The 27,242-nt window shown below is 42.0% G+C and overlaps 2 protein-coding genes across 4 annotated transcripts in view; one reads left to right on the forward strand and one right to left on the reverse strand.

The window, feature by feature from the left end:
- Positions 1 to 840: 840 nt before the first annotated feature.
- On the reverse strand, positions 841 to 11,635 carry gdnfa (glial cell derived neurotrophic factor a). Its single transcript, XM_077542314.1, has 3 exons — positions 11,132 to 11,635; positions 9,623 to 9,865; positions 841 to 4,959 (listed from the first exon to the last, which is right to left on the reverse strand). Exons 1-3 carry the CDS (start codon positions 11,205 to 11,207, stop codon positions 4,403 to 4,405), a joined length of 876 nt encoding a protein of 291 aa, XP_077398440.1. The 5' UTR covers positions 11,208 to 11,635; the 3' UTR covers positions 841 to 4,402.
- opn4xa (opsin 4xa) overlaps positions 1,884 to 27,242 on the forward strand; it is a 45,378-nt gene continuing 20,019 nt past the window's right edge. The window contains exons 1-3 of one of the 3 annotated variants that reach the window (XM_077542309.1): positions 1,884 to 2,052; positions 9,078 to 9,187; positions 11,492 to 11,657. The gene's annotated coding sequence lies outside the window, so the exon portion shown is untranslated. Of the gene's footprint in view, positions 2,053 to 9,077; positions 9,188 to 11,491; positions 11,658 to 26,855; positions 26,980 to 27,242 lie in introns of those variants that run through there. The other 2 variants (XM_077542310.1, XM_077542311.1) reach the window with 2 other exon arrangements.

The following is a 27,242-nucleotide window of genomic DNA, read 5'->3' on the forward strand; positions in this document are numbered from 1 at the left end:
TTAGCATAGCAGCTAACACAGCTAGCCACCCTGTTAATCATGTTATCAGTAAAATACTTTTTCATATCAATGTTTTTGTTTTCCCGGTCAATAGCTAAGGTTGCTCTTGACCAGTTAGCATAGCAGCTAACACAGCTAGCCACCCTGTTAATCATGTTATCAGAAAAATACTTTTGCATATCAATGTTTTTGTTTTCCCGGTCAATAGCTAAGGTTGCTCTTGACCAGTTAGCATAGCAGCTAACAGAGCTAGCCCCCTGTTAATCATGTTATCAGACCTTTTGATATCAATGTTTTTTTTTTCATTCAATAGCTAAGTTTGCCCTTGAGCAGTTAGCATGGATTCTTGAGCATTGGTTTGCAACCCTGTCCTTTTAAATAGAGTGATACTAAAATTAAGTCTGTTAAATACTATTTTACTTTAATTGGAAACGATTTATTCAGTGATATGTTTTTTTTAATACTGTCTATGAGTATCTGTAACAGCCAAATTGAGATAATTGATGACCACCGTCCGTTTGTTGACTACTGTCACGCTAAATGTTACTTTTGAGTTTCAACTGAATCTGCCTTATCTTGCCATCAGTATATTTTGTACATGATAGTTTTTACTCCATAGAAACAAATGTTTTGAGCCCCCTGACTCACGTTTGTGTTTACTGTACGAACCTGGCGGCTGGGCTGCCGTTCAAGAATGCGGCGCAGGAAAAAGGGGTGGGGGGGGGGGGTGCTAGGTCTGCTCTCCCATCCTCAATTTTACATTGAACTGCTATAAACACACGGCGAAGCAAATTAGCACCATGTGTCACTTACGTCACGACTAAAAGGCAGAGACGTGCGTAGAAGCACATTTTTATTCCGTAAAAAGTTTTATAAAATGAATAGTGTACAAAAATAAAGTTTGCAGACAGCTTTGGTTCTGGAACATGAGACGACAGAAAGCGAGTCCTTAACACTGAGGACTCCTTCACGTGTTTACTTTCCCTTTGCAGGCCTCTTTTCTGCTCATTAGCTCCCCGTTTAGCATCCGATTGGCAATTGTAGTTCCTCCTCGGGGGACCCAAACTACATACAAAATGTATCATGTTTTGTCATAAGATGCAATATTGTACAACGCCTGACAAGTGGCGACCCGACCATAAGCGTGACAAGCTCTTCACTAGATGACTAATGAACAAAGAAAAACAGGTTACACTTGAGCTTGTGCTGTCTAAAGCAGAGGTTCTCAAACCCTGAGGTGGAGGTCCGCAAAATAATTTGCAATAAATTGTCGTCTAATTTTTTTTATTTTAACAACACTCCTACACATAAACAAACAATTACCCCTCCCTGTCTTAGCTTTGGGCCAATTTATACCGGTGGTGATTGTTTTCACTGAAGCAACCCCCTTCACTCCCGGCTGTTTTACTGGATTTTGACAGATTTTTTGCAAGGCCAAAAGAATATTGTGTTCTATTGCTATAAAAACATGGAACCTACCAAAAGAAAGATTTAGAGTCTCTTCTTTCATCAGAATTTTTTTTTCTATCTGTTTCCGTTTTGCAGCAATTCGCATTAGAATATAGCTAAGTTACATCATTATTCACAAATCTGTTTAGAACTCTGGGTAAATAAGCTTTTTTTTTTTTTTTAATGGCCCTGGTTGATCTCTTTTGCTCTGCTGGCCGTTTTTGTAATAACTACCATTTCTTCAACCGTTATCTGCAGTTGAGAGGTTGCATCAAAGCCTTCTGTATGCTCTAGCATAAAAAAACATATATATACGTCTTTGGGACACTTGAAACAATTTAAATTTTTAAAACCTAAATTCCTTTAATGTATTTTTTCCCCCAATTCTTACAAAATTTAGGGGTACACATGATATTTATGTTTAATTAGTGTTAGGAGTATGAGGTGGCTATTAATACAAATGTCTCCCTTTGAACCCCAAAAGTTTGAGAACCCCTGCCCTGAAGAAGCGGGACGCATACAAGGGGGCTTCTGGGAAGTCTCCAAAGTTGTCATCTGGAAAAAACTTGCAGACCAAACAGTGAAGATGATCCAATTGATGAGGTATGCTGCGATAAAAGCAAGCTTTTTCCCTCTCCTTGCGTTTGGCCTAAATTCATCTCCATGTTGTGGATTTGTGTGTGTGTGTGTTGATGGGGAGGGGGGGGGGGGTGGATTACACTCTGTAAAGCTGCCTTGCTTGTTGCCGGGTGGGCACAGATACCTTGGTCCCTAATCCGTGGAAACGTCAAGACCCTCCCCGAGGACTCTTTGTTCCACTTGAGGCGCTCGCCTCTCTGCTCTGTCCTGATCCAGGATGTTGATATTCCCTCAATTGAACATGTTATCGCGTGTAGAAAACACGCAGGGACACCCCCCCCCCCCCACACCGTTTTGTCTGATTGAAAGGTTTTGGCTTTTGTTCGAACGTCACTTTGACGCCGACAGCCGTACAGTAGCGAGCGTCTCCCTTCAAACTGCCTTAGCCGGCGGGGGATGTTTGCTTAAGACTCGTGTTAAAATGGGGGGGGGGGGGGTTCACTTTCAAATCCTCTTTTCGAGTGGATGAGTTGGGGCTGGGGTAAGAACTCTCCACCCCCCGCCTTAAGGGACAAGAAGAAGCCTAGGATTGGGATCACTGATTGGCAGGCGGTTCCTTTGACTCCAAAGTCCTTCGAGACCACCGCGATGTTTTTATTTTTACGCCTCCTTTTACAACCGGTAGACAAATCAGCAAGCGAAAAAAAAAAAATACAAAACGACGGCTTCTGACCATTGGCTTCTTTTGGTCCTGAGTCTTTATCCTGTTTCAATTTCTGCAAAATTGGTGCATCAGAGACGTTGAAAGAAGGGACATGGGGAAAAAAAAAATTTGTTGTGTGAAAGGGGATTTAGAGATGTTTCCAAACTATCAGGCTGACAAACCAAAAGCCCAATAAGAGTATGGGGGCGGGGTTTAAAATTTGCTAATAGGAGACGGGACAATGCCAGATAAGCTAGCAAATTAGTGTTCAACTTTGACCCACCGTCAATTAACTACCTTTTGCACAAAACAGACACGAGCAAAGAGCCCATTTGATGCGTGAAAGTGACTTTTAACTCCAGAGCCGCGTCAGTTCCCGACGTTCTCGCCTGGCCATGTGACATTGAAAGTAAAGAACAAAAAAAAAAAAAAAAAAGACAGTTTCCTGAGTCTTTAACCCCTTTCACACAGGATTTCCGCAAAATGGGCATATTAGAGATTTAGAAGAAGATGGGACGGTCACCTTAGTTGGACCCACCGTCAAGAACCTTTCACGCATGTCAAATCGATAAAATTACCGAATGAACAATACTGAGCTCTCCAGAAAAAGAAAAAAAAAGTACCTTTCGCGCAGAACAGAGACGGGGGGAATAAGACCGGATATGATGTGTGCAAAGGGGCTTTTGACTCCGGAACACTCTCGATTCTAGAAGGTCTTCTATACGATCTCTGGATCACAGATTTCCACCTATAGAGGCTGTGTCTGAAACTGATGTCCTGAAAATACGTGGGGGGGGGTTAACTTAGCCGTTGTCCCAAACTTGTCACGAATCTGCTACTCGATCCTGTACTGCGGGGAACAGGCAGACAGTGTGAAAGGGGCTTTTTATTCCGAATGTAAAACCTTTGACGACACTGTCAGTCTCGTGTAAAGCAACCCAAAAAAAAAAAACAACCTTGCCTTTTGGTCCCGAGTCTTTTAGCAAAATGTGTGCATCTGCTGCGTGACCCACCCAGCGAAGAAGCAGGACATTCGGGTGTCAAACTTCGCACCCGTGTACCGGTTTTTCGCAAATTTCCTTTCAATCCGCCCTCTGTCCCGCCTCATCTACATTTCTGATACTACCCTCCGAGGACGGCAAATTCGCGCGGGTTGATTTTGACGGAAAACAGTGACGGGGGGAGGTCAAAAGGTGACAACGTGTTGACTTTGTGAAAGGGGCCGCACTCGTCCACATGTAACTTGTTTTCATTTGGAGGAGTTTGAATGGAGAAAGCTTCCAGAATAGACAAAACGTCTCAATAAATAAAGACAACAACTTGTGTCGTAAAGTGAAATAAATAACAATAAGTTAATTCCATCTTAATAAATATACTTTTTTACACACAAGCGTATACGTACATACATACATATATATATACTGTATATATAGAGAGATATTTATATACAGTCTATATATTCATATGATGGGGTGTCAACTGCTGAATCCCGTTGTGTCGAAGAGTCCTCACCAAATAAAGAAAGAAAAGGATATTCCCGAGAGGCTTTCCAGAAGAAACTTTTTTGGTTCTTTTGTTTTGTTTTTTAGAAAACGCCGTTAGAAAAATGAGGAAATGTAACAGTATATTCTTTGTCAGCTCCCATCGTTTTTGGAGGTTCTTGAACGCGTCTCACACACAAGCGCACTTCTTGGCCGAGTGTTTCTTGAGCGTGTGGTAGACCACGTTATCGTCCAAAAAGGACAGGTCGTCATCAAAGGCGACCGGTCGGCAACAGGTGCGAGAGGGCGCGTCCCTGTCCAGCTTGTTGCCTTGGCTGAGGTTGCTGAGGATCTTGTCGTAGTTGGTCTCCGCCTCCGAGCACGGCCCGCTGCAGTAGCGGAAGATCAGCTCCTCTTTGGTCTGGTAGCCCAGACCCAAGTCCGTCACGTTGAGGTGGACCTCCTTGAGCAGGCAGCCTCGGCCGGGACGGCCCGACGTCCTCCCGCGACCCCGTTCGCCCCGTCCCGCTTTGCCTCGGGTCCCGCCGCCGCCTCTGCTCCGGCCTCGCTTCCTGTCGCCGCCGTGCTGCGCCCTCCCCTCGCCTTGTGTGTTTGCCGCTCCCTTTTGCCTCTGCTCCCGCTCCCTCCGGCCCCGGGACTCCGAGGATCGGCGCAATCTGCCGATGGTCGCCTCGATGAAGTCCATGACGTCGTCAAACCGCTCCGAATAAGGACTCGTCATGTCATCTGCGAGAAACAAAGAACACGGGGCTGCTGACTTCCAACATCTTCGATTAGTGCTTCTCAAACGCGGTCTTCAATTACCCCCTATCCAGCCGGTTTTCCGTGCCTCCCACAGCCAACACAGGTGTTTCATTTTTTATTTATTTTTTTTTCTCCTGGAGAAACAACACAGGTATTTCAAACGATCAGCTAATCAGAAAACTCTGCGTGAAGCCTGATAACGATCCTCAGCTGTGTTGGCCGAGGGAGACCTAGAAAACAGGCTGGATAGGGGTACCCGAGGACCGGGGTTGAGCACCAGTGGCTTAGATCACTGGTTCTCAATTTCTTTATTTTTGACGCCTAAAATTGCTTGGATTAAATATAAATGTTACCACAAGAGGGAGCCCACGTAAGCGACATGTTTTTTTTATGTCAATATTGACTGTGATTAGTCCAAATATGTACACGAATCCTTTGTTCTTTTTTTTTTCAGGAGAGCTCAGTATTGTTCATTCGATTTGACATCATCATTGCTCTCCTTTTTTTTTTCTTTTTTTTTTTAAACGAATAAATTAAAAAAAATTAATTTTTTTTTTTTAAATATATATACATATATATATACATATACACACATATATATATATATATATATATATATATATATTTTGTATGTGTATGTGCGTGTGTGTGTGTGTGCGTGCGTGCGAGCGTGTGTGTATTCATCAGTTCACCTAAAGCCCATTAAAAAAAAATCCCATACTAATAATATAATATAATAATAAATTGCCAAATCCTTTGTTCTAAACTGAGGACTCGCATGTAAATGGCTCACTTTTAGGGGCTGCTTTTTTCGTTTTGCGCCTTCTCACACGCAACAACATTTTCTTGCCAGTTTACGCCCAACACGTATTCCAAATCCACCTGAGAAATGCCAAACGGCATGCGCAAGGAATCCGATACGCAAAACGTGTTGACTGAAAATGTTCACACTCAGCCGGCTTGCGTCCAAAAATGTGCTAGGACGCTCCGAGCGTGTCGATCAGAAACAGAACAAGCCAAAGAAGTTTGTTAGCCCGACTCATGATGAGACGGGATGAGGGAACGTCTAAAGCGGCGGTCGTCAAACTCTGCTCTGCCAGTAACAACGCGTAATAATACGCTCAAGAATTGCCCTGGCATTTCATTAGGATTATGTGGAAATTCTTGGAAAGCTTTTGTGATCCGCGGACCCAAAAGGTTTGAGAACCGGCCCAAAGCTGTTTTCATGTTGTGAAGGGGACTATTTGTTCCCTCGTCCTCCTCCAGCTGCTTCCCATCTCCTAACAACAACACGTGAAACCGAGCTAGCATATTAGCTTGCGCCGTAGCACCGCCGAGGGGCAGCTGCTGCCGTTTTGTTTGGTGCCCTCTTCAAAGGTCCCGACACCAGGAACCGATGTGCCTTTTATGTGAATTATTTAGAGGCAAGAAGCCATTCATGCTCCGCAAACATCTGCTGATGGGGAGCAGGTCCAAAAGGCTTTTTTTTTTTTTTTTGGAACCACACGTTGCTTCCATTACACGCCAATAACATGAGCATCCGCACCTCCCGCTCGATAGTCTATGGAGGCATTGTTGTTCTCGAATGAAACAATTAGTCCAACTCTTGTTGCATTCCTGCCATGTCAAGGCAAGTCCGTTTTATTTATGTAGCGCCAATTTGCAACAGAAGGCACTTGAACACACTGAGCGGGTTAAGAAGCATTCAAGAAAGCCAGTAGAGTCGAAAGAAAACACACGATAGGACGTCGGAGTCATCGAGGGAAAGGACGAGAGAACAATGGGCACAACAACAGCCGTATCGACGGCGGCGGTAATCCCGCGATGACGGGCGGCCGTGTCGGGCTTTGAGGTCTGGCATGTGGCGTTGTGGTTTGCTCGACGCCACCTGACCTCACTGCGCTCTACAGCTGATTGGGTCCAAGTGGAGAGGAGGCGGGGTCTAGCTGTTTCCGTAACCCTCTATATTTTTTGCCATTGTGATTTTCATATTTTTATCATTGTACTTATAACTTCTCTAATGCATTGATATTGTTTCGTCTCAAACGTAACCAGTCGAAAACGGAGGACCGGGTAAATGTTGGCCGCCATCTTTTCCTATTTCAAGGAGACAATCATTTTTTGCTGAATATTATTGAATGTGAAATCTTGTAATCCTGCTTTTTATGCCTGCAAATATAACTATTTTGTTCTCCCTTCTATTTATTTGGGGTGTAATTCTGCTGTCAACCACTAAACGGGAGCGCACTATGTTTGCGCCGTGTAAGTTTGAAAGAAGTGGAATGAAAACAGGAAGTATTTCGAGCTTAGCCTATTTTTTGCTGAATATTATTGAATGTGAAATCTTCTAATCCTGCTTTTTATGCCTACATAAAGTGATGGCTGTAAGTTCATTTTATGAATGTACATCTTTGGGAATGATTATTGGTGTATTTTGTGGGATGAAAAGTTTGTCAGTTTGGAAAGAATAGTATTTGTTTACTGTAAACGCAGCGAGGGATCGCTACACTACCTTTTGCTTTCTCTCAATATATTGTTTTAAATATGTTTGTGTTATTTTAAAAGTGTGTTGAAAGACCATTAAAAAAATATGCCTAGGAAATATTTAAATAGAGTATTTCTCTATGTATTTATTAGTTATTACTGCACTTCAAAACCTTATTTCTGCACATATTTTGGACATGTGATGGGAATCTGTTTTTTATGCTCCAACTGCCCTAACGCACGTCTGAAGTTGGCCCCACGGGAGTGAAAACTGAAGTGGGTCACTTGTGGTGTAAATGCAGCCTTAAGACTGACAGGCAACGAGCACCTGCCGCCAGCCAGCGCGGCACAAACTGCTTGCGCAAGTTGTGCCGCAACTAATCAGCAGCACACAAACGCTATCAGAGCCACAACGCTTACATTTCGACATTGTTTTTTTTTTTTTTTCGTCCGCACGGCTGCTTCCCTCCAGTGCTGGTTTATACCAGCGATTCCCAATTTCACTTCATTAGTCCAAAAATGGTTTACAACAAATAATGAATCTTTTTAGAATCTAGATATTAATGCCAACAAAAAAACTTAAAATAACCCCCATAAAAAGAGATTGTTTTTTTTTTTTAAACACAGAAAATAAATAAATAAAATTTCGGCAAAATTAGATCATTTTTAGGCGAGGGTCGGGGCAATTTTAAAAGAGCTAATATCCGCCGATTAAATTGATCAGCCTTAAAAAATAATAAGTGACTGTACATTATTCAACGTTTGATGTTCTGTCAGGTTTTTCTGACAAAAAATTCCGGTTTACAAGACAAAAGCAGCGATAAAATATTGGACTTCCGCGATGATGTCAGCTCTATGCAAAAAGAAGACGAGGTGTCTCCAAATGTTCCGTTCCCTATCCACTTCTTGGCCCCCACCCCGCCTCCCGGGTGAAGATGATCCAGTGTCACGCAACTCCAAACAACCAAAAATTCCTGCCCAGCGTGGCTGTTAAACGCACACATAAACAAAACCTTTCAAACTTTCCACTCCCGGTTGACGCGCGGTTGAAGTGGCGAAAAGCTCGCCGCTGATTTCTGACTTTGGGTCGCGGAGGCGGCGGCGAATGTAAACAGCGGAAGAGAGGCCAAAGTGTTTGGCAAGCCTCCTCCACGCTCATGGTTTGGTTCATGAGACGCGCCTGTTTTGACACGAGGGTGATGTAACGCGTCATAAAACACAAATGACATACCTGCCGGCCGATAAGCTTTCCGTCTGACGGCGGCCTTATCCGCGGGTCACCCTCCATCGGAATGATAATGGTGGGAAACCAGGCTGGGAAATTCAGGTCCAGAAAGTAAAAACCCTGCCACCGTTTGCCTTTAGCCGCTTGTGCTAGCTAGCTAGCTAGCTCCCTAGCAGGTCACCAAGCACCCGGCTCGCTAGCTAGGGAGCTCGTTAGCTAGCACCTGGGGCTAAAGCCAAACTGTTTACTTTCTGTACCTGGATTTGCCACCTCTGCCCTAAGAACTAACTTGTACATGTTGTCTACTTTGCCTAATGCTTTCAATTTTATGTCTTAAGAATCCAGACTTTCAATCCCAGGTACATATTTATAAATATGTTAATGTTTTCAGGTGGTACGGTAAAGGAGAGTGAAAATGTCTGGCACTGAACGTATTTTAAGAAGAAGAGGCAGAGAAGGTCCTGTAAGAGAAAGTGTTCACTAAAAAGAGAATTTATGCCTGTGAGTATCGTTTTAAGAACCTTGTGTGTTAAAGTAGTAGTTGTTAAAAGGTTTAGAAATGACAGCAGCATCTATGCTAATTTCCTTTAGCCTTTCTATGGCGTTTTGTATCATTAGTTAGCATTAAGCTAACTGACACGAAATCATATGGTTTGGTTCTGCGATATTTATTTTTCAAATGCAGGCTCTGCGGCGGATCTAATCCGAGCACTTTCTCAACTAGTAGTCGGGCAAACAATAAGAAGCGAACGCACCCTGCAGCATGTCAAGAGAAGAAAGAGAAGCTCAAGTACAGCAAAAATTGAAGCTGAGGAGCATCTAGTTTTTTTTCTTCTTCTTTTTTTCTTTCCTGCAGTTCACTAACGTTGCTTTGTGGCGCACGTAGGATGACATAAAACGCACGCGGGTAGCGCAGACGTTAGCGGGAACACTTACATTGATCCTCCATGGAGATCTCCTGCTGGTTGCTCTCGGTACTGCGCGTCAACAAATCGGCCCCCTGGTCCTCCTCCGCGGGCTGGCGTGCAGAATCAGAGTAGCTGGCGGGGAACAACGGGGTCCTCTTGGCTGGCTGGGTGCTTTGGTAGAGAGGCCGGCTAGCGACGGAGCTCAGGAGCAACAAACACATGGCCGCCACATCCCATAAATTCATTTTAGACTCAGTTCCTATGAGAAGAGCTGGAATAGAGGAGAGAGATTAAAATAAATAAATATTTTTTTTTTTAAAAAAACGTCAACAACCCACCTAGCATGTTACCCGCTAATACGAAATAGGTTTAACGTACACGTAGAATATAACGTAGAAAGAATACTTAACGTTTTTGTGCGCACAAAATACAAATTTGTGGGCACAAAATATCAAGCACACAAAATACAAATTTGTGGGCCCGAAATACGAAAAAAAGGTGTGCATGAAATGCTAATTGGTTGCCACAAAATACTGTGAATGAAATATTAGCTCGTGAGCACAAAACTCAAATTTGAAGGGCACGAAATGGAAATTACGTGCGCACAAAATACTTTTTTCTTTTTTGTGGCGCTAAAACTCACTTTTGGTCATTAAAAGGTTTTTATAAGATTACAAAACAAGAATTTTGGGCCACAAAGTATGTCAAACGTGCACATGCGATACTAATTTGTAGCCACAAAATACTGTAGGTATAACGTGCAAATGAAAAAGGTCAAATGTGTGCAAAAAATTTTTTGGGGGGGTGGGTTTAATATTATTTTATTGAAGTAAGCAAACACAACTGCACAGAAATTATATTAGTAACATAATTTGTATTTTGTACATATATTAGACTTTCCACATGATTGCATTTCATGTGAAATTTAACCACAATTGAACCTTATTTTTTCTCCCGTATGTCACGTCCGGGACTCCACAACAACCGCTTGCAAACATACTGGGCCCCATAGCAATCACCATTTCATTTAATTTGCCCCAAAATAGTTATTAGTTACACATTGTCCATGTCTGTATGCCTGCGAGCAACATCTAGTGACAGCCCCACAGCATGTTCAACATAACAATAATCCTGCGTGTCCACCTGTTGCCATTCATACAAATTGCACACCGTCAAATTTGACCAGATCATATTTATTCCGGTATCTCTGTATTTTTTTGTGATATTTTTGTTTGATCCCGAGCCCCCTTGTGATGCTACAGGATGAATTTGAAAGTGAAAAGAAAAAAAATACACAAAGACGTTGTGCTGTTGTGGGGTGAGAAGAATTTTGAGAATCACCTTCCGAATGTGATTTCAAGTTTTGTACCTTTTTTTTTTTATACAATCGCCGTGGTCAGTTAGAAAATAAATACACGTGCACGCGCGTCTATCGTTTTGCATCAAAACAAACAAGGAAACTTATTATCTATTTAATTTGCGTTGGGATTGAAATGCCTCCCTCAACATCAAATGAGGCTGAGTTGGACCCTCTCACCTTTAAAGATGGCCCATGCAGACCTGCACCTCGCTGCGGTTAAAATCCAAACGTCATGTGTTGTCCTTAAGTGCATCCACACACACACACACAACAAAAAAAAAAGTCCCCACTTGTTTGCGCGACAGTTTATGTCCACTGCTGGAAAGCAAAACAACCCAAATGTCACCCAGATCCACAACGTGTGCGCACTTTGGACCTCCAGCTGCTCCACGCTGGGAATCCAAAAGACGCAATCTCCCACTCCGCGGATGAAAAACACGCACAAATTCCTTATTTTTTCTTTCTTTCTTTCTTTCTTTCTTTCTTCTTCCTCTCCCCGATCCCGCCTGGACGCGCCGTCACATCCCGCGTTCGCAGCAGAAGAGCGGCCGGGTTCGAGCGGTGTCCATGTCCACGCGAGGGGGTCCTCTCGTCCTCGTCGCGCAGCCGAGCAGCGCCGAGCCGAGCCGCGCTCCGCGGGCACTCCGGAGGGATTTATAGTGCGGACGCGAGCTCGGTGTCCGCCCCTCTCAGACGACGAGTGGTGAGTAAGGAGCGCAAGTACGCGCGCCACACACACACACACACACGCACACACCCACTCTGGGCGTAGTTAACGCGAATCCACTTGCCCCATTGATATGAGTGGAAATGGTGTTAATCCGTTCCAACCCCCTAAACAACACATTAAAAAAAAAAAAAAAAAAAAGTAAGGTTTTTTTTTTTTGAAGAGACAAATGACAATCTGCCTTGTGTTTAAATTTAAAAAAAAAAAAAAAATACAGTAAAAATATAAATATTTGATTTGATTTGACATAAAAGGGCTTCATAGTGGCTGTGAACTTGAGTAATGATACTTCAAGCTGTTTATTGGCAACAGTTAAAAGTTTACTGCCAAACTAAGAAACAAAACCAAGACAAACATAATTTAACCCGTGGGCAGTATTTTATTTTGAAATGGCTTGGTCAGGACCAACAAAAAGCCAAAAAATTGTCACAATAACGCCTCGGGGTTAAAGTAGCTTCAGCTAACGAGTCTGTTTAGCTAACAATGTAAAACACCCTTGACGGGCTAACGAGTAGCATCATTGCTGGTGCGGTGTTGGCGCAACTACTTGCGGTACACGGATTTGATGATGAAACGCGGAGATTGTCGCAACTAAGCTGCAGTAATAAGTTTTTCTCAGAACAAAAAAGTGTCGTTAAACAGTTGTTTAAAGGCTTGCAGCGACCACGAAAGTGATGCTAGTTATATTAGCGCATCTGCGGGGCGCTCCACATTACGTCTTAGCATTAAGTTAGCAGACTTGAGACAAACGTAATCATTCTTTTTAGTTTTTGTTTGCATTTGAGAAGCGCAAATGAAAATAAAATAGAATTAGATTTTTTTTTTTTTTCAAATGTTACTCGAAACTGCTCTAGCTAGCTCGCTAGCTAATCGACAATAAGAACTTTTAGGCTGAATTTTTATGTTCAGCATCACCATTGGGAATTCCGACTATACAACTCATCTAGTTTGGTTATTTAGTTCTTTGGCGTCAACAAATGCATGAAGACAATTTCACCCCCCCCCCCCCCCTTTCCCACTCTTGTGAAATGATGGCTATGCCCCTGGCCGCTCACCCCCACAGGAGCCCCCTGTTTGGAGTTTTCAGATATCTGTGGGATTATGTCACACATCCCCGTGTCCTTGGATTTGGATGTCAGCATGCGGAATGCGATCTGGGCATGATTGGAACCTCGTCGCTGGCGTCAAGTTGCCGTTCTTCTCGGCTTCTTGCTGTTGGCTAAATGTAACGTTTGAGGTTATGTCAATATGCAGCTTTCTAAAGCTGCGTGCTTGCCAACTGGGCTGCTTTTAAAGTTTAAAAAATATTGGTCGGGCACCAACAGTTTTGGGGAGTGGTTCTTAGCTTGGGGGTCTAAAGTACAATGTATTCTTTTTTCCTTTTTTTTTTTCTTTTTTAGGAAATAACCACTCAAATTACAGAATTTGAGAAAAAGCGCCATCTTTAACCGGTTTTGTTACTCAGGAGCACTTTGACCCGGGTGTCCCAAAGTCAGTACCTTTCCCGGGAGTCTTCCGACTTCCATCGAATTTGACCAAAGACGTCTTGTCGGCCGACTCGTGCGAATGCGACGACGTCGACGCCGCAATTCCCACACACCGTCGCCGTCGGGTTGAGCCTTCCTGTCCAGGCATGTTTTTCCTTACGGGATCCCGGCGTGCCGTGCCCTCTTCATAAAGATCTGCGGGGTGCTGAGCCAAATGTTCATTGTATGAATTCCTGGCTGTCAAGTTCTCACACGGTCGCATTCAACCGGATGACGGCGCTCGTTTTCTTCGTATTGTGCGCTTGTAATTTACCTTGCAGCACTTCAAAAAAAAAATTTTTTTTTTTAACCTGTGCTAATTATCTCCCCCCCCCCCCGTTTCTGTGATCATTTGATATATGACTGCCAAAAACGTTAAATAACGTTTAGTAAAATCCTATGGAGGAGTGCCAAAGACGTTAAAAGACGTTTGTTTCAAAACAGAGGTGAAACTAACCATTTTTTATTGTTGATTACTGAAAAACGGAATAAGGTAGAAACAAACTTTTTTTTTTCTGATGAAAGATGAGAGTCCAATCTTTTTTTGGTAGTATGTGTGTTTCCATAGTCCAAACACATAATTTTCTATGGACCCTGAAAGATCAGTCAAAATGCTTAAAATCGGCTGGCACCCACGGCATCCCTTTTCTGAAAACGTCTTTCTGAAATTCACCAGCAGGAGGTGCATTTGGTCCCGGGACCTTCAATTTTTACTTTATTCTCAGAATTCGCACTTTTAAGTCAGAATTCTGAGAATAAAGTCAGAATTCTGACTTTAAAATTCTGTGACTAAAGTCAGAATTCTGACTTTAAAATTCTGTGACTAAAGTCAGAATTCTGACTTTAGAATTCTGACTTTAGAATTCTGAGAATAAAGTCAGAATTCTGACTTTAGAATTCTGACTTTAGAATTCTGTGACTAAAGTCAGAATTCTGACTTTTAGAATTCTGAGAATAAAGTCAGAATTCTGACTTTAGAATTCTGTGAATAAAGTCAGAATTATACAAAAAATGTCATCTAACATCACATAAGTCTACCGTGTACATAAAAAGGAGACGTTCACAATTAGTATTTATCGCATTCACTGCCAGTCCAGTTAAAATGGATTTTTGACGTGTATAGCCGTCAATGGCAGTGAAAGTTTTTTTTTTTTTTTTTTTTAATTAAATAAAAAAAACAACAACATTATGCTGATTAATTAGTGTATTATTAACTTATTCACCCCCAGTTCTTCTGACCACAGTAGACGAGAGCTTCTGGCATGAGAGAAAGTGAGAGCAGTGGTTCTGATTTCGGGCCTGCAGCAGCAGTTCCTTTTGCTTTGTGTGTACTCTTAAATCAGAAAAAGGGCAGCACGCTCGAAGCGCAGCCGCACAACAGCAGTTTGTCAGAGACGTCTTCGTGTAAGAATTCCAATGGCCAAAGTACCTTTGGCGTCTTCAAAAGGATGGAGGGGAAAATAGGGTCCGCAAAGCATTTTGGAGAACCCTCATGGATGTCATGTCACCGCCTGAGTCATTTTTATTTCGGGGCGTACGCACACAGAGGCTTCATTGTCTGCCTCCGTGTTGTCGAGTCATCAAGAAGTCCCCCTTTTGGTTTGTGACTCGCCCGCCGTGTGTCATTCGAGACCCCTCCGGCGCAGACGAGACCCCCGGACAACGAGGCCGTTTGACATGAAATCATCTGAGAGGGAGCGGAAGCGTGACTCACATCGAAAGTAGGGTTGAAGATGCGCTAAACATCGTGACCACATCAGAGCCCAGACACAAAAAAATGTGTAGGGAAAAAAAAAGGGGGTCAAATTTCAAATCGCATTTTAAAAACTTTGCTTTTTTTTACGGAAGAGGATTTGTGTGAAGAGAGGAAGAAAAGGTTTGGCGGGATTCTCACTTTCATCTCAGAATGCTTCCTTCCAACTCTGACTTTATTCTCAGAATGATCACTTTAAAGTCAGAATTTTGAGATTAAAGAATAACGTGACTTTGATCTCAGAATTCTCTCTTTAGTCACAGAATTCTAAAGTCAGAATTCAGACTTTATTCTCAGAATTCTGACTTAAAAGTGAGAATTCTGAGAATAAAGTCAAAATTCTCACTTAAAAGTCAGAATTCGGAGATTAAAGTCAGAATTCGGAGATCAAAGTCACGTGATTCTCAGTATTCTCCCTTTAATCACAGAATTCTTAAAGACAGAATTCTGACTTTATTCTCAGAATTCTGACTTAAAAGTGAGAATTCTGAGACGTTACTTTATCCTTTATTATCAGAACTCTGACTTTATTCTCAGAATTATCACTTTAAAGTCAGAATTCTGAGATTAAAGAATAACGCGACTTTGATCTCAGAATTCTCCCTTTAGTCACAGAATTCTAAAGTCAGAATTCTGACTTTATTCCCAGAATTCTAAAGTCAGAATTCTGACTTTAGTCACAAAATTCTAAAGTCAGAATTCTTTCTTAAGTTACAGAATTCTAAAGTCAGAATTCTGACTTTATTCCCAGAATTCTAAAGTCAGAATTCTGACTTTATTCTCAGAATTCTAAAGTCAGAATTCTAAAGTCAGAATTCTGACTTTAGTCACAGAATTTTAAAGTCAGAATTCTGACTTTAGTCACAGAATTTTAAAGTCAGAATTCTGACTTTGGTCACAGAATTTTAAAGTCAGAATTCTGACTTTGGTCACAGAATTCTGACTTTATTCTCAGAATTCTGACTTAAAAGTGCGAATTCTGAGAATAAAGTCAGAATTCTGACTTAAGAATTCTGAGAATAAAGTCATCTGACTTTATTCTCAGAATTCTAAAGTCAGAATTCTAAAGTCAGAATTCTGACTTTGGTCACCGAATTTTAAAGTCAGAATTCTGACTTTATTCTCAGAATTCTGACTTAAAAGTGTGAATTCTGAGAATAAAGTCAGAATTCTGACTTTATTCTCTGAATTTTAAAGTCAGAATTCTGACTTTATTCTCAGAATTCTGACTTTATTCTCAGAATTCTGACTTTATTCTCAGAATTCTGACTTAAAAGTGCGAATTCTGAGAATAAAGTCAAAATTCTGAGATTGAAGTCCGAATTTTGACTTTAAAGTGACAATCCTGCCAGACTTTTTTTTCTCTCTCTTCACTAGCCCTAATGCATTCTCTTTTTTTTTTCTGTCTTAGAGAATTCAGAAATGTGCGTGCTTGTACGTGCATGGCGAGTTGTGTCATCGGGCAAGCGAGCGAGCAGGAAGTCCGGTCAGCTGTTCCATTATTAGGACATGTCATAGTTGCGATGTGGCCCCGCGCCAGATGCCCGAGCCATTGTGGCACTCGGGTCGGCGCCGCGCTTCCATCTGTTTCGCTCGCCGCTCAGACCTTTCAGCCGCCGCTTGTCAGATAGTATGCTCGCTAAAATACACACTCGCGTGTGTGTGTGTGTGTGCGTGCGTGTGTACATGAGATCACTTGGTACTATCAAAGTTCAGGCAGGACTATGGCACGGTTAAAAATAGCACAAGAGGAAGTAAGGTTAAATTTCTCACACGCCGATCGTAATGCGTTGAGGGGAGGAGCTCGAAGAACCTTTGAGTCCGTCGGCAAGTGGCGTTCACACAAAGCCGTTTTGAACATCTTGACCGATTTTGTAAATGTGGGCGACCTCACGCGTGACCAGGAAAAAAATGCTCACATTCATAACAACGTATGTTGTAGTACCAAGAACGACCTGTGAGAGGCAGCATTGAGCCACAGAGCATCCAGACACTAGTAGTAGGAGCAGAAGAATAATTATTATTTTTTTTTTAAAGCTAGGCAAACGATCCCCCCAAGAAATATAGTTTTTTTATCGTATTTCTCAGAAAAGTGCAAAACTTACCACTCGATATCCCATCAAAATCCTGATTGTGTTGCTCGGCCCAACTTGGTGTTGACCATGCACACATTTGCCTTCTTGATTATTGAACAGGTTTAACAGTTACGATTGTTGGCCTGATTTTTTTTGATTTTTTTTTTTTTTTGTATAGCAGATTACTCAACACAACCCACACCACAGGATAATCTTTCAAGAGAACTGATTACTGTACTTCAGAATCACAGAAACATTTGTGATCGTATATATTGAAAAAGATTATCATTCATGATTGTCAGACCAATTGTTTTCTGAGCAGTGGGGGGGTGGCAGTGGGGGGTTGTCTCTACCACTCAGGATAATCTTTAGAATCATCTGATAATCATACGTCTTTTGGGTTTGATTGGAACGAGGGGGAAAAAAATCGTATTCGGCCCGATTATCATCAGGTGTGTAACTCGCTTGAGTGTACACCCGACCTTTCGCAAAATGATTTGTGATCATAAATGTTGAACAGTTTTAACTTGAATGATTGTTTGGCCTTTTTCTAAACCGATCAGGCAGGAACACACCGCACACCGCAGGATAATCAACCGAGACATCCGATAATCGTGCCTTTGCTGAGTTTGACCATAAGGGGTGCTCAAATTCGGCCCGATTATCAGTGTGTTGTGTGTAGCCCGCTCGAGTCTTCTTTCCCTTTTGCTCGGTGTTGTCAACACACATCAGGACTTGTCATCGTAAATACTGAACAGGTTTAACATTTCCGATTGTCGGCCTGATTGTTTCCTGCGCAAACTAGTGAGGGGAAAAAAAAATTATTGTTCAAACACATCACAGGATAACTACGGAGAATAGTCGTTCATTTAGTGTCAAGTTTGACCCAATTTATGGTTATGTGTGTAGCCTACTTTAGATGACCATCAGGCGCACTTTTTGGAGCGACAATATCCTGCCGCGTGACTTCCTGCACGGCGTGTGAAGAACTCTGTATTGGTCAAGGGTGAATTATCACCCCGGCAGTGAGTGCCACGCCGCTAATCTCTCTCCCACGGACCGCCAACTTCCACTGAGTCACAATCGAAATCAAGATCTTCCGATGGATTTTTCTCCATGGAAATGCAGACGATGCATCCTGTGAACAAAATTGAGGAGGCGGGCATTAGGGAAGACGCTCTGCCAAATGGCGCTCCCCGAGGTGGCGCGGTGTCAGACTTCGTGCCGACTCGGTGGCGTTTAGTGTTCAAAGAGCGTCCGCCTGCCGTCTTACTAAACAAATAGTAACGTTCAAAATATGGAAAGCTCCCCCGGGTGGAAGCGGCGTCGCGTTTTATTGGAGTGGCTCGTCTTACCGATTCGCACGGAGCTATTTTTATTATAACCTTTGCCAGTGGCCATTTTGCGTTCATGTTAGATCCAGCAGATGGCGCTGTGGTGAAAAAAGCCTTTTTGCTTGTACATTCAAACACTATTATTTCTTAGTTTATATATATATATATATATATATATATATATATATATATATATATATATATATATATATATATATATTAGGGGTGTGAATTGCCTAGTAGGTTTCGATTCGTATCACGATTCATAGGATTTGATACCGATTAATCCCGATACGAATCTATAAATTGATTATTGCGATTTTTTTTTGGGGGGGGGGGGGGGGACTCAAATTTAGAAAATACCAATCAGTAAACTTGTACACTGTAAGATTTGTATGAAAATGGATTTATCAGAAAATTCAGGTTGCAGTCTGTTTCATGTTTGAACAGCACTGAAATAAAATTTGAAGGCTTAATGTGCCATTAATATAACATTTTTCCATGCTTAATGTGTGAATCCTAACCCTAAGTAAGACGTTTTATTGAATATTCCCATAAAAAATTGATGTTTAAAAATCGATTGGGCTGCATATCGGTTCGATTTGAGAATTGCGCGCTGTAATATCGTGATATATTGCCAAATAGATTTTTTCTAACACCCCTAATATATATATATATATATATATATATATATATATATATATATATATAAGAAATTTGGTCTGCTGCGATGCATAATGTGAATTTAAAGAAAACTTAAATACCCCTAATATATATATATATATATGTATATATAGAGATGTTTTATATATATATATATATATATATATATATATATATATATATATATATTAGGGGTATTTAAGTTTTCTTTAAATTCACATTATGCATCGCAGCAGACCAAATTTCTTGTCTAGAAACATTTTCAAAACACCAAAATCTAAGTTTCAGTTGCCACTTTCTGCCTGGCATCCAGCCTCGTGAATCTTTTTGGGACCTCCTGGGATCGGAAAATGTTTCAAATTCTTCGATTCTCAGTATTGCTCAATCAATCCCAACGAGGCTCCAAATGCACAAACCGCTTTTTGGCCCCAAGTTCCAAGGTCACTCGTGCGCAAGAAGCAATGTCTTTGCGGTCCAACGTCCCGGAGTGACAGCGGCGAGGCTCAGATCCGGTCCCCCGTCCTAATCCCGCCCGGTATGTGTTGAGAGCGCTGCCCCTTAAATCATCATTTTCTCCGCCTTTACTGAGAACGTACAAGCCGGCGACAGAAACACAATGCTCGGCTCGTGTTCCCGGGTTCGTCTTGGACCCACGCGCGGCGGCACACGTGCATGTTGGCACCTCCCGTGCACGGGGGCCTGCGAGAGAGAGTACACGCGCACGCGGCCCGGTAATACAAGAGCGGATCACGTCGCCGAGTCGATCGGAGCAGCGTGACCGCATTGTCGCTAAATCACGTCATGTTGTCGCCTCGGAGCTCGTTCTCAGAAGCAGCTATTGATATCGTCGCAACATCGGCGTCTGCTGTTTAACCCGACTCAGTTATGTATCCCACGCCCTCCGGTTTCAGCACATCTTAGAGGACCTCGAGTGAGTTGATTGATTAAATTCAGGGAATTGAACCCTTCTTTGATATGCCGGTTTGTCATCAAGGACCAAAGACAGCTATTATTAGAACCGTCTTTGAATCTAAATGTACTTTCGGTTTGATGATTTCACACGAATTCCAAGATTTTACCCGTTACAAGCTTTTTAGAAAATAGCAGTAAATAATGCCATTAATCATAATTAATTACGGAATATTGGATGTTTCTGGGGTTGGTGGCCCGGTGGGTGGTGTCTGATCGGTGCTGGATTTCACTTTCCTTTCCTTTCTTTGATCCTTCCTCGGGTCTCCTGACGGCCTCACGTCTCTGGCTGGGTTCTGAAGTGTTCGGTTTAGGTGAACAATATGGAATTTTTTTAAATGGGTTTTAGGTGAACTAATGAATACACACATGCACATACTAAATATACTGTATATATATTTTTTTTTAATTATAAAAAAAAAAGGAGAGCAATGATGATGACATGTCAAATCGGTAAAATTACCGAATGAACAATACTGAGCTCTCCAGAAAAAAAGAAAGAAAAAAGAACAGTCTTTGAATCTAAATGTATTTTCAGTTTGATGATTTTACATGAATTCCAAGATTTTACTCGAGCAAATTGCCCGTTACAAGCTTTTTAGAAAATAGCAGTAAATAATGCGATTATTATTAATTTAATTTAATTAATAAATTAATCACGGAATATTGTGCGATCAATTCTTCTTATTATTTTTAATCGTTTGACAACACTAGTTAGCATATGATGGAGACGGGCTCGGCAGACGGTGAATCAAAAAGTAGAAATATTTTCCTTTGTCCTTTGCAAAAAAAAAAAAAAAAAAACCTGATGAATATTTCTTGTGACTCTCTCCAGTTTGTTAGTATTATGCTGCCACCTGCTGGGCAAGGTGTGCACAGCAGAAGGAGCAGCACAGTGACCTTTCAATTGAAGCAAAAAAATGTGGAAAACATTCAATACATATTATTATTGTTATTTTTACACAAATTATGACAAAGATAATGACGTTTAAACATACCCCCCCCCAAATAAAAATCAGCAAAATGATTGACTTTTGATTCTTTTTCTCTCCCCGCTCTGTTAGTTAAACACATAATAAACGTATTGCAAAACAGTCAAATGTTTTTTTTTTAGTCATATATATTTTTTTATTAAATAGTTTTTTGATATTTTATTCTAGATTCTAAGACAGAAAATATGGTGAAAAATGGGGTCATGTGATAAGCGGTACCAAATAGTGCAACTCAAAACAAAACTCTCTTGTCATGAACCAAATGTAAGTCAAACAAACACGGTGGGGCAGCCTTGAACTTTGCTTCCGGAACAAGCTGACTTGGAATAACTGACAAGCGTGGACACAATTGGACTTAAAGCCACAATAATCTAATCAGTTGGCTCGGGAGCGGAGGTCACGGGAAACTCCTCTTCCAAGGTCAGAGAAATTAGCGATAGCTTGCTACCGGTTGTATAAGCGCGGCCCTGGATTGGGTGCGAGAGCAGCTGCGGCGTTGTCGATCAGATACGAGACAATTAATGATTAGGACCTCTGGCGTTGCGCGCTTTTTGTGTGAGAACAAACGGCGAAATGAGCAAACGTGGGCGTGCGATTTGGAACGAGGGTTCGATGCTGATAATCATGCATTATCATTTCTGTTTGGACCGTCCCATGTAGCAAACGGTGACGTGAGTCACACGAGGGCGGAGACACAACTCAATATTGCTGCGAGTCCAAGGATGTGGATAACGTACGGCGAGGTCGGAGGTCCCGGTTCGGGTGTCACAATGTTGAATGGCTCCGGGCGTACCGTCATCCTGCTTGGCCCGCGTTGACAAAATGTTGCTCAAACGTATTTGAAAGGTCGACTGTTGGACCCAAAAAAGTACGGTTTTCCTCCACTGTAACGAGATCCGGGACGCGTCGGCGGCTTTGTGAGTCGGCAAACGGCGAGCGCGACACGCGGCTGTCTTTGTGATCTGGCCGCAGGTTAGGATGCTACGTTGGGGTTCGGGTTACCAACCGTTGCAGAATGGTTGACATGCTGGAACAGCTGTGTGAACAACACAGACACGAGATATGGAGCTGCTAGAACTTTTTTTTTTTTAAACCTTTATTGATACTGCGATCAGGATGGAATTCCTTTCCTTTCTTTAGTCCTTCCTCGGGTCTCCTGACGGCCTCACGACTCGGCTTAGGTGCACGGTATGGGATTTTTTAATAGGTTTTAGGTGAACTAATTATTACACACTCACACGCATGCACATACTCACCCACATACAAAATTAAAAAAAATATATATATATATATAAAAAAAAAAAAATTATGTAAAAAAAAAAAAAAAAAGGGAAAAAGGTGAAATTTAGCATTCGTTGTCATTTGAGCTACGGACCGTTGACCACAAGCAATGTGTACTTTAGGAATCCAGAAGTTTTATGTTGTGGTAGTACCAAGATTGACCCTTTAAGAGACAGCCGGGAGCTGCAGGGCATCCAGATTGCTGGTAAAATACAAAGAAGAAGAAGGAAGAGAAGCTAGGCTAACTGTTAGCTTATAGCATAGCGATGACAAACATCTCCTTGTCATTCTTGTGATTGAACGATTAGCCTTTGGCAGATTAGGGAAGAAAAATCGCTACCAGAGGATCTTTTAGAGACAATTAATCATTTCATTGCAAATTTATCGTCATGTGTGTACCCCACTTTTTATTTACGATTGTCAGTGCAGACTAACTTCTAATCTAGTAACAACATAGCGGTGCAAAACTGGTGGCCTTATTGTTTTTTTTATGGTGAAACATCTTCCAGAACAGATTGGGAAGGAAAAAAATCACTCCCAACATACCCCACACCAAAGAACAATCACATCTTTTACAGAAATCCGGTAATCAGGTATTTGCTGACATTGATTTTCCAGCATGTGCGGACGCTGCTTTTAATCGCATCTAAAATGTACAATCAATCGTCGGTCACAACCATTTTCCGAGCAAACTCACCAACAATTACGGGACAAACGCTCGGGATTATCTTTTAGAGACATCCGGTAATCAGGTGTTGATTTTGATTGGAAGGATTTTTCAGCATGTGTACTCTGCTTTAGTCGCATCTGAAACTCATCACAAGCATTTTCCGAGCATTATCACCCAGAATCGCAGGATAATCACTAGGGATTTAAAAAAAAATTTTTTTTACAGACATCCGATAATCAGGTCTTTCTAGTGTTTGATTGGAAGGATTTTTCAGCATGTGTGTACCCTGCTTTAGTCGCATCTGAAACTCAACATATTTAACGTACGATAGTCGGTCACAACCATGTGTTAATCACTCGGGATTATTTTTTAGAGGCACCCGATAATCAGGTGTTGATTGTGATTGGAAGGATTTTTCAGCATGTGTGTACGCTGTTTTAGTTGCATCTGAAACGATCGTGTGTCACAAGCATTTTCCGAGCATTATCACCCAGAATCGCAGGATGATCACTAGGGATTTTTTTTTTTTACAGACATCCGATAATCAGGTCTTTTTAGACTTTGATTGAAAGGATTTTTCAGCATGTGTGTACCCTGTTTTAGTCGCATCTGAAACGATCGTGTGTCACAACCATTTTCCAAGCATTATCACCCAGAATCGCAGGATGATCACTAGGGATTTTTTTTTTTACAGACATCCGATAATCAGGTCTTTTTAGACTTTGATTGAAAGGATTTTTCAGCATGTGTGTACCCTGTTTTAGTCGCATCTGAAACGATCGTGTGTCACAACCATTTTCCAAGCATTATCACCCAGAATCGCAGGATAATCACTATTTATTTATTTTTTTTACAGACATCCGATAATCAGGTCTTTTTAGACTTTGATTGAAAGGATTTTTCAGCATGTGTGTACCCTGCTTTAGTCGCATCCTCCCATGTTGTTGTTGTTTGCCACCCAAAAGGACTTTCTGTTGGAATCACTGAACAGGTTCGACAAATTTTTCATTTTCTTTGGATAATCACTCAAGATGATCTTTCATAGACAACTGATAATCATAATCAGTCCTCTGCTGATTTTGATCGAAAAAATTTGGCCCGATTTTCCGCATGTGTGCACCCCGCTTTACAAGCCCCACCACACGTCAATCACGCATTCCTTCAGAGAGGTTTTTCTGCTGTTAAAAAAAAAAATAATAAAAATAGCGGGGGTTGCAGAGGGCAAAGCTTTGGAGAAAGACGAGCGATCGTGTTTCCACCACATTTCACAATCTTTGTACCTGCTGCAAGTGTACAACAAAGAGGTGTCAAAATGGAAACGGGATCGGCCTGTGCGGCGAAACCGCTCCGAGCTATCGGTTCTGGGCAGAGAAAAGACCTGTAAACCCCCCACCGCCACCGCCGGCGCCCCTCGCCCCCACAGCAGATGGGAGCTTTTCGGTCAGGGCCGCGGGGGCGGGGGGGGGGGGGGGGGGCGTCGAGACCCCGAGACAACCACAAAAAAGCCGGCAGGACGGTGAAACATGTCCCGCGAGGCGGAGGCGGCGGCGTTCGCTCACCTGGCCTTTGGTGCGTCCTCAAGTTACCGGGCTTGCGGTGGGCCTCCGCCCAGTCCGCCCGCTCGCCATTGTTGGGGGCCTGCGTGCGCAGACAATGAGGACGAGAGCGGGGGGCGGGGGGGGCCGGGCCATGGGAGCGAGCCACCTTTCGGGGCTTATTGTTGCCGGCGTATCTGTTTACCGAGGCGGTTAAATTGAGCGATGACGGCGCTCATCAAAGGTCGGCGATACGCCCGCTCGGTCCCGCGCTCGCCGCCGACGTGCACTACATCATGTCGGCTTTCAAAAGACGCACCTGAAGACCTGGCCATGAATGCCACACCTGTGCATCTGCTGCCATTTGTCTTATTGGGACGGCCCGGCTCCACCTTTCATAGCTTTCGTGCGACTCAACCCGGCCCAAGTCCTAACACGGCCCAGATTTGCTTAAACTGAAAATAAGCAAGAGCTGAACGGAGTCAGGGGTTCCCGGGTTCCAAAGACACGAGCGTAATCCGTCACTTGGCACTGCGACCACAACGGGACGGCGGCGGATGAAAGCGGATCAAACTAGAACCTCGCTAGAAGCGGAGAGACAAAGACGTCAAACGAATATGGCACGCGGAGGCAAACGCACTCCGACCGGAACGTAAACAAGCCGACGCGGACGTAAACAAACGTGTAACTCGAACCGAGTGAAGCTGGGAAATGAGCAAAAGGCATCTGCATCAACTATCTTAGTTCACGTTGGAGAAAACATGGTGGTAAATTACTTAAGATCCATCCATTCATTAAAATGATGTAGAGAAATGCATGCGTATTTACCCACTGAAATAAAGGGTAACACCATTGGCCTCAAGGGGGCAGTATAATCCACACAGTCACACATAAAGAAGAGTTTCACAACTAAGTGACTAAGCTGCAGTAATGTTAGTCATTTTTCACAGAAAAAAAAGTCATACAACACTTAGAAAAAATCTACACACCCTTGCCCAAAAATTTGTGATTAAAAAAATAGACCCCAAAAAATATCAAAACGTTTTCCAAACTTATTTCCCATGAAGCACAAATGGGAAACAATTGACATTACTTTCAGAGGGGACGTAAACATAACTGTTAATGGGGTTGCATAAGTGTACACACCCCCTTAACTCATTCACTTCCATTGACAGCAGTAGATGTCAAAAATTAATTTGAACTATTTCTATTAGTTTTTTTAACAGTTTTTTTTCCATTTTTGTTAACAAGAGTATGAATTTAATTTTTTAAATCTTTTTTTTTATTTTTAAAAAAAAAGATTATTAAAAATTAGGGGTGTCAGGCGATTACAATTTTTAATCGTAATTAATCACATGACTGCACTAGTTAACTTACGATTAATCACAAATTTTATATCTGTTCTAATACAATAAAAGCAAATTATAGGCAATCATACCCTTGTTAACAAAAGTGGGAAAATTGTTGAACTAATTCAGTTCAAATGAATTTTTGACACCTATAGCCGTCGATGGCAGTGAATGAGTTAAATGCTAACTAACTGTGATTAGAATTAGCCAATCGCATTCAAACTCATATTAAAAGGGACTGCTCGTTCCCATGCCGGGTTTTGCCATGAAAAAACTATTACATACTTGAGTACATTTCAGAGTCTGTATTTGTACTAACATAAATACCCCCTGAGGTGGTACGGCAAAGCTTTCAGTGGTGGGGGGAGTGGTCACAGACGAATATGTGGTCACACATGTCAGCGTGCTATTTACAAGGAGAGGCTCGCCTCGGACCACCTCCAGCTTCAGGGCGTTATAACCAGCCAGCAAAGTCTTCATAGGCCACTAGGGGGCGGTAAACGTCCATGACGAATCAAAGAAGCTCTTAAAGAGGCTTTCTTACAACCAGGGTCCACCAATATATGGTGAGCAGAAGGAAAACTCAAAGGAGGTCAAAAATAGCTCACCAGTGACGGGACATTGTGATTTCCTAGGAAATCAACAATTAATGATCATTTGAGCTCATTTGTTATTTTAGCAGTATGTCTGGAACTAGTAACCCTTTGTTTTTATTTAACTATTTATAAATTTTCCTTTTTTTTAATATATATATATATATATATATATATATATATATATATATATATATATATAATCATTTTATTAGAAACTGTTGCATGCGATCCACATTCCAGGAAGGATTAACTTGTCAAGTGTATTATTACGAATGTGAGGAGATAGTCGTCTCCATCTGTCAGGAAGAAAATGTCGACCTCTAGTGGACTGTTTAATAACTGTTGTCCTTGATTTCATGATTAGGTAAAAACTACCGAATAAAGTTGCGGGGTAAACTTTTACAAGATTTATTTTCTCATTCAACACAGCAGATCCTGAAAATCAGACGTACTGTCGGAGGTGGGCTTCTGTGGGAAAAAAAAATAAAAACGGCATCCATTTGCAGTCTAGACAGAAGAATTAAAAAAAAAAAAAGATGACATCAAAGCCAAAAGGTAAGCGCAGATGCATTGAGCTTTGTTGTTTAATTATTGAGAAAACTTCAATACCGCACATTATGAAGTGTTTGTAGCCTGTCTGCGAACGCGCTTTCTAGTCATGAATCATCTCGATACACGCCAGCCACAACAACAAGGACAAGATGGCTGCTGCGTCACACTGACACGCTACGACACGGCGGCGTTGACGAGGCACAAAACAAAACAATAGCTAGCGCCTTTTGTGGGAAAACAGGAAGAGGATGTGGAGAAATCCATCA

Source organism: Vanacampus margaritifer, chromosome 14 (genome assembly GCF_051991255.1).
Source record: "Vanacampus margaritifer isolate UIUO_Vmar chromosome 14, RoL_Vmar_1.0, whole genome shotgun sequence".
Classification (NCBI taxonomy): domain Eukaryota; kingdom Metazoa; phylum Chordata; class Actinopteri; order Syngnathiformes; family Syngnathidae; genus Vanacampus; species Vanacampus margaritifer.

Coding starts and splice junctions, on each gene's coding strand:
- gdnfa (XM_077542314.1), bottom strand. CDS start 11,207: ATGCACTTAAGGACAACACATGACGTTTGGATTTTAACCGCAGCGAGG. Junction 9,866..11,131: donor TGCATGGGCCATCTTTAAAG/GTGAGAGGGTCC, acceptor CCTCTATTCCAG/CTCTTCTCATAGGAACTGAG. Junction 4,960..9,622: donor GATCTCCATGGAGGATCAAT/GTAAGTGTTCCC, acceptor TGTTTCTCGCAG/ATGACATGACGAGTCCTTAT.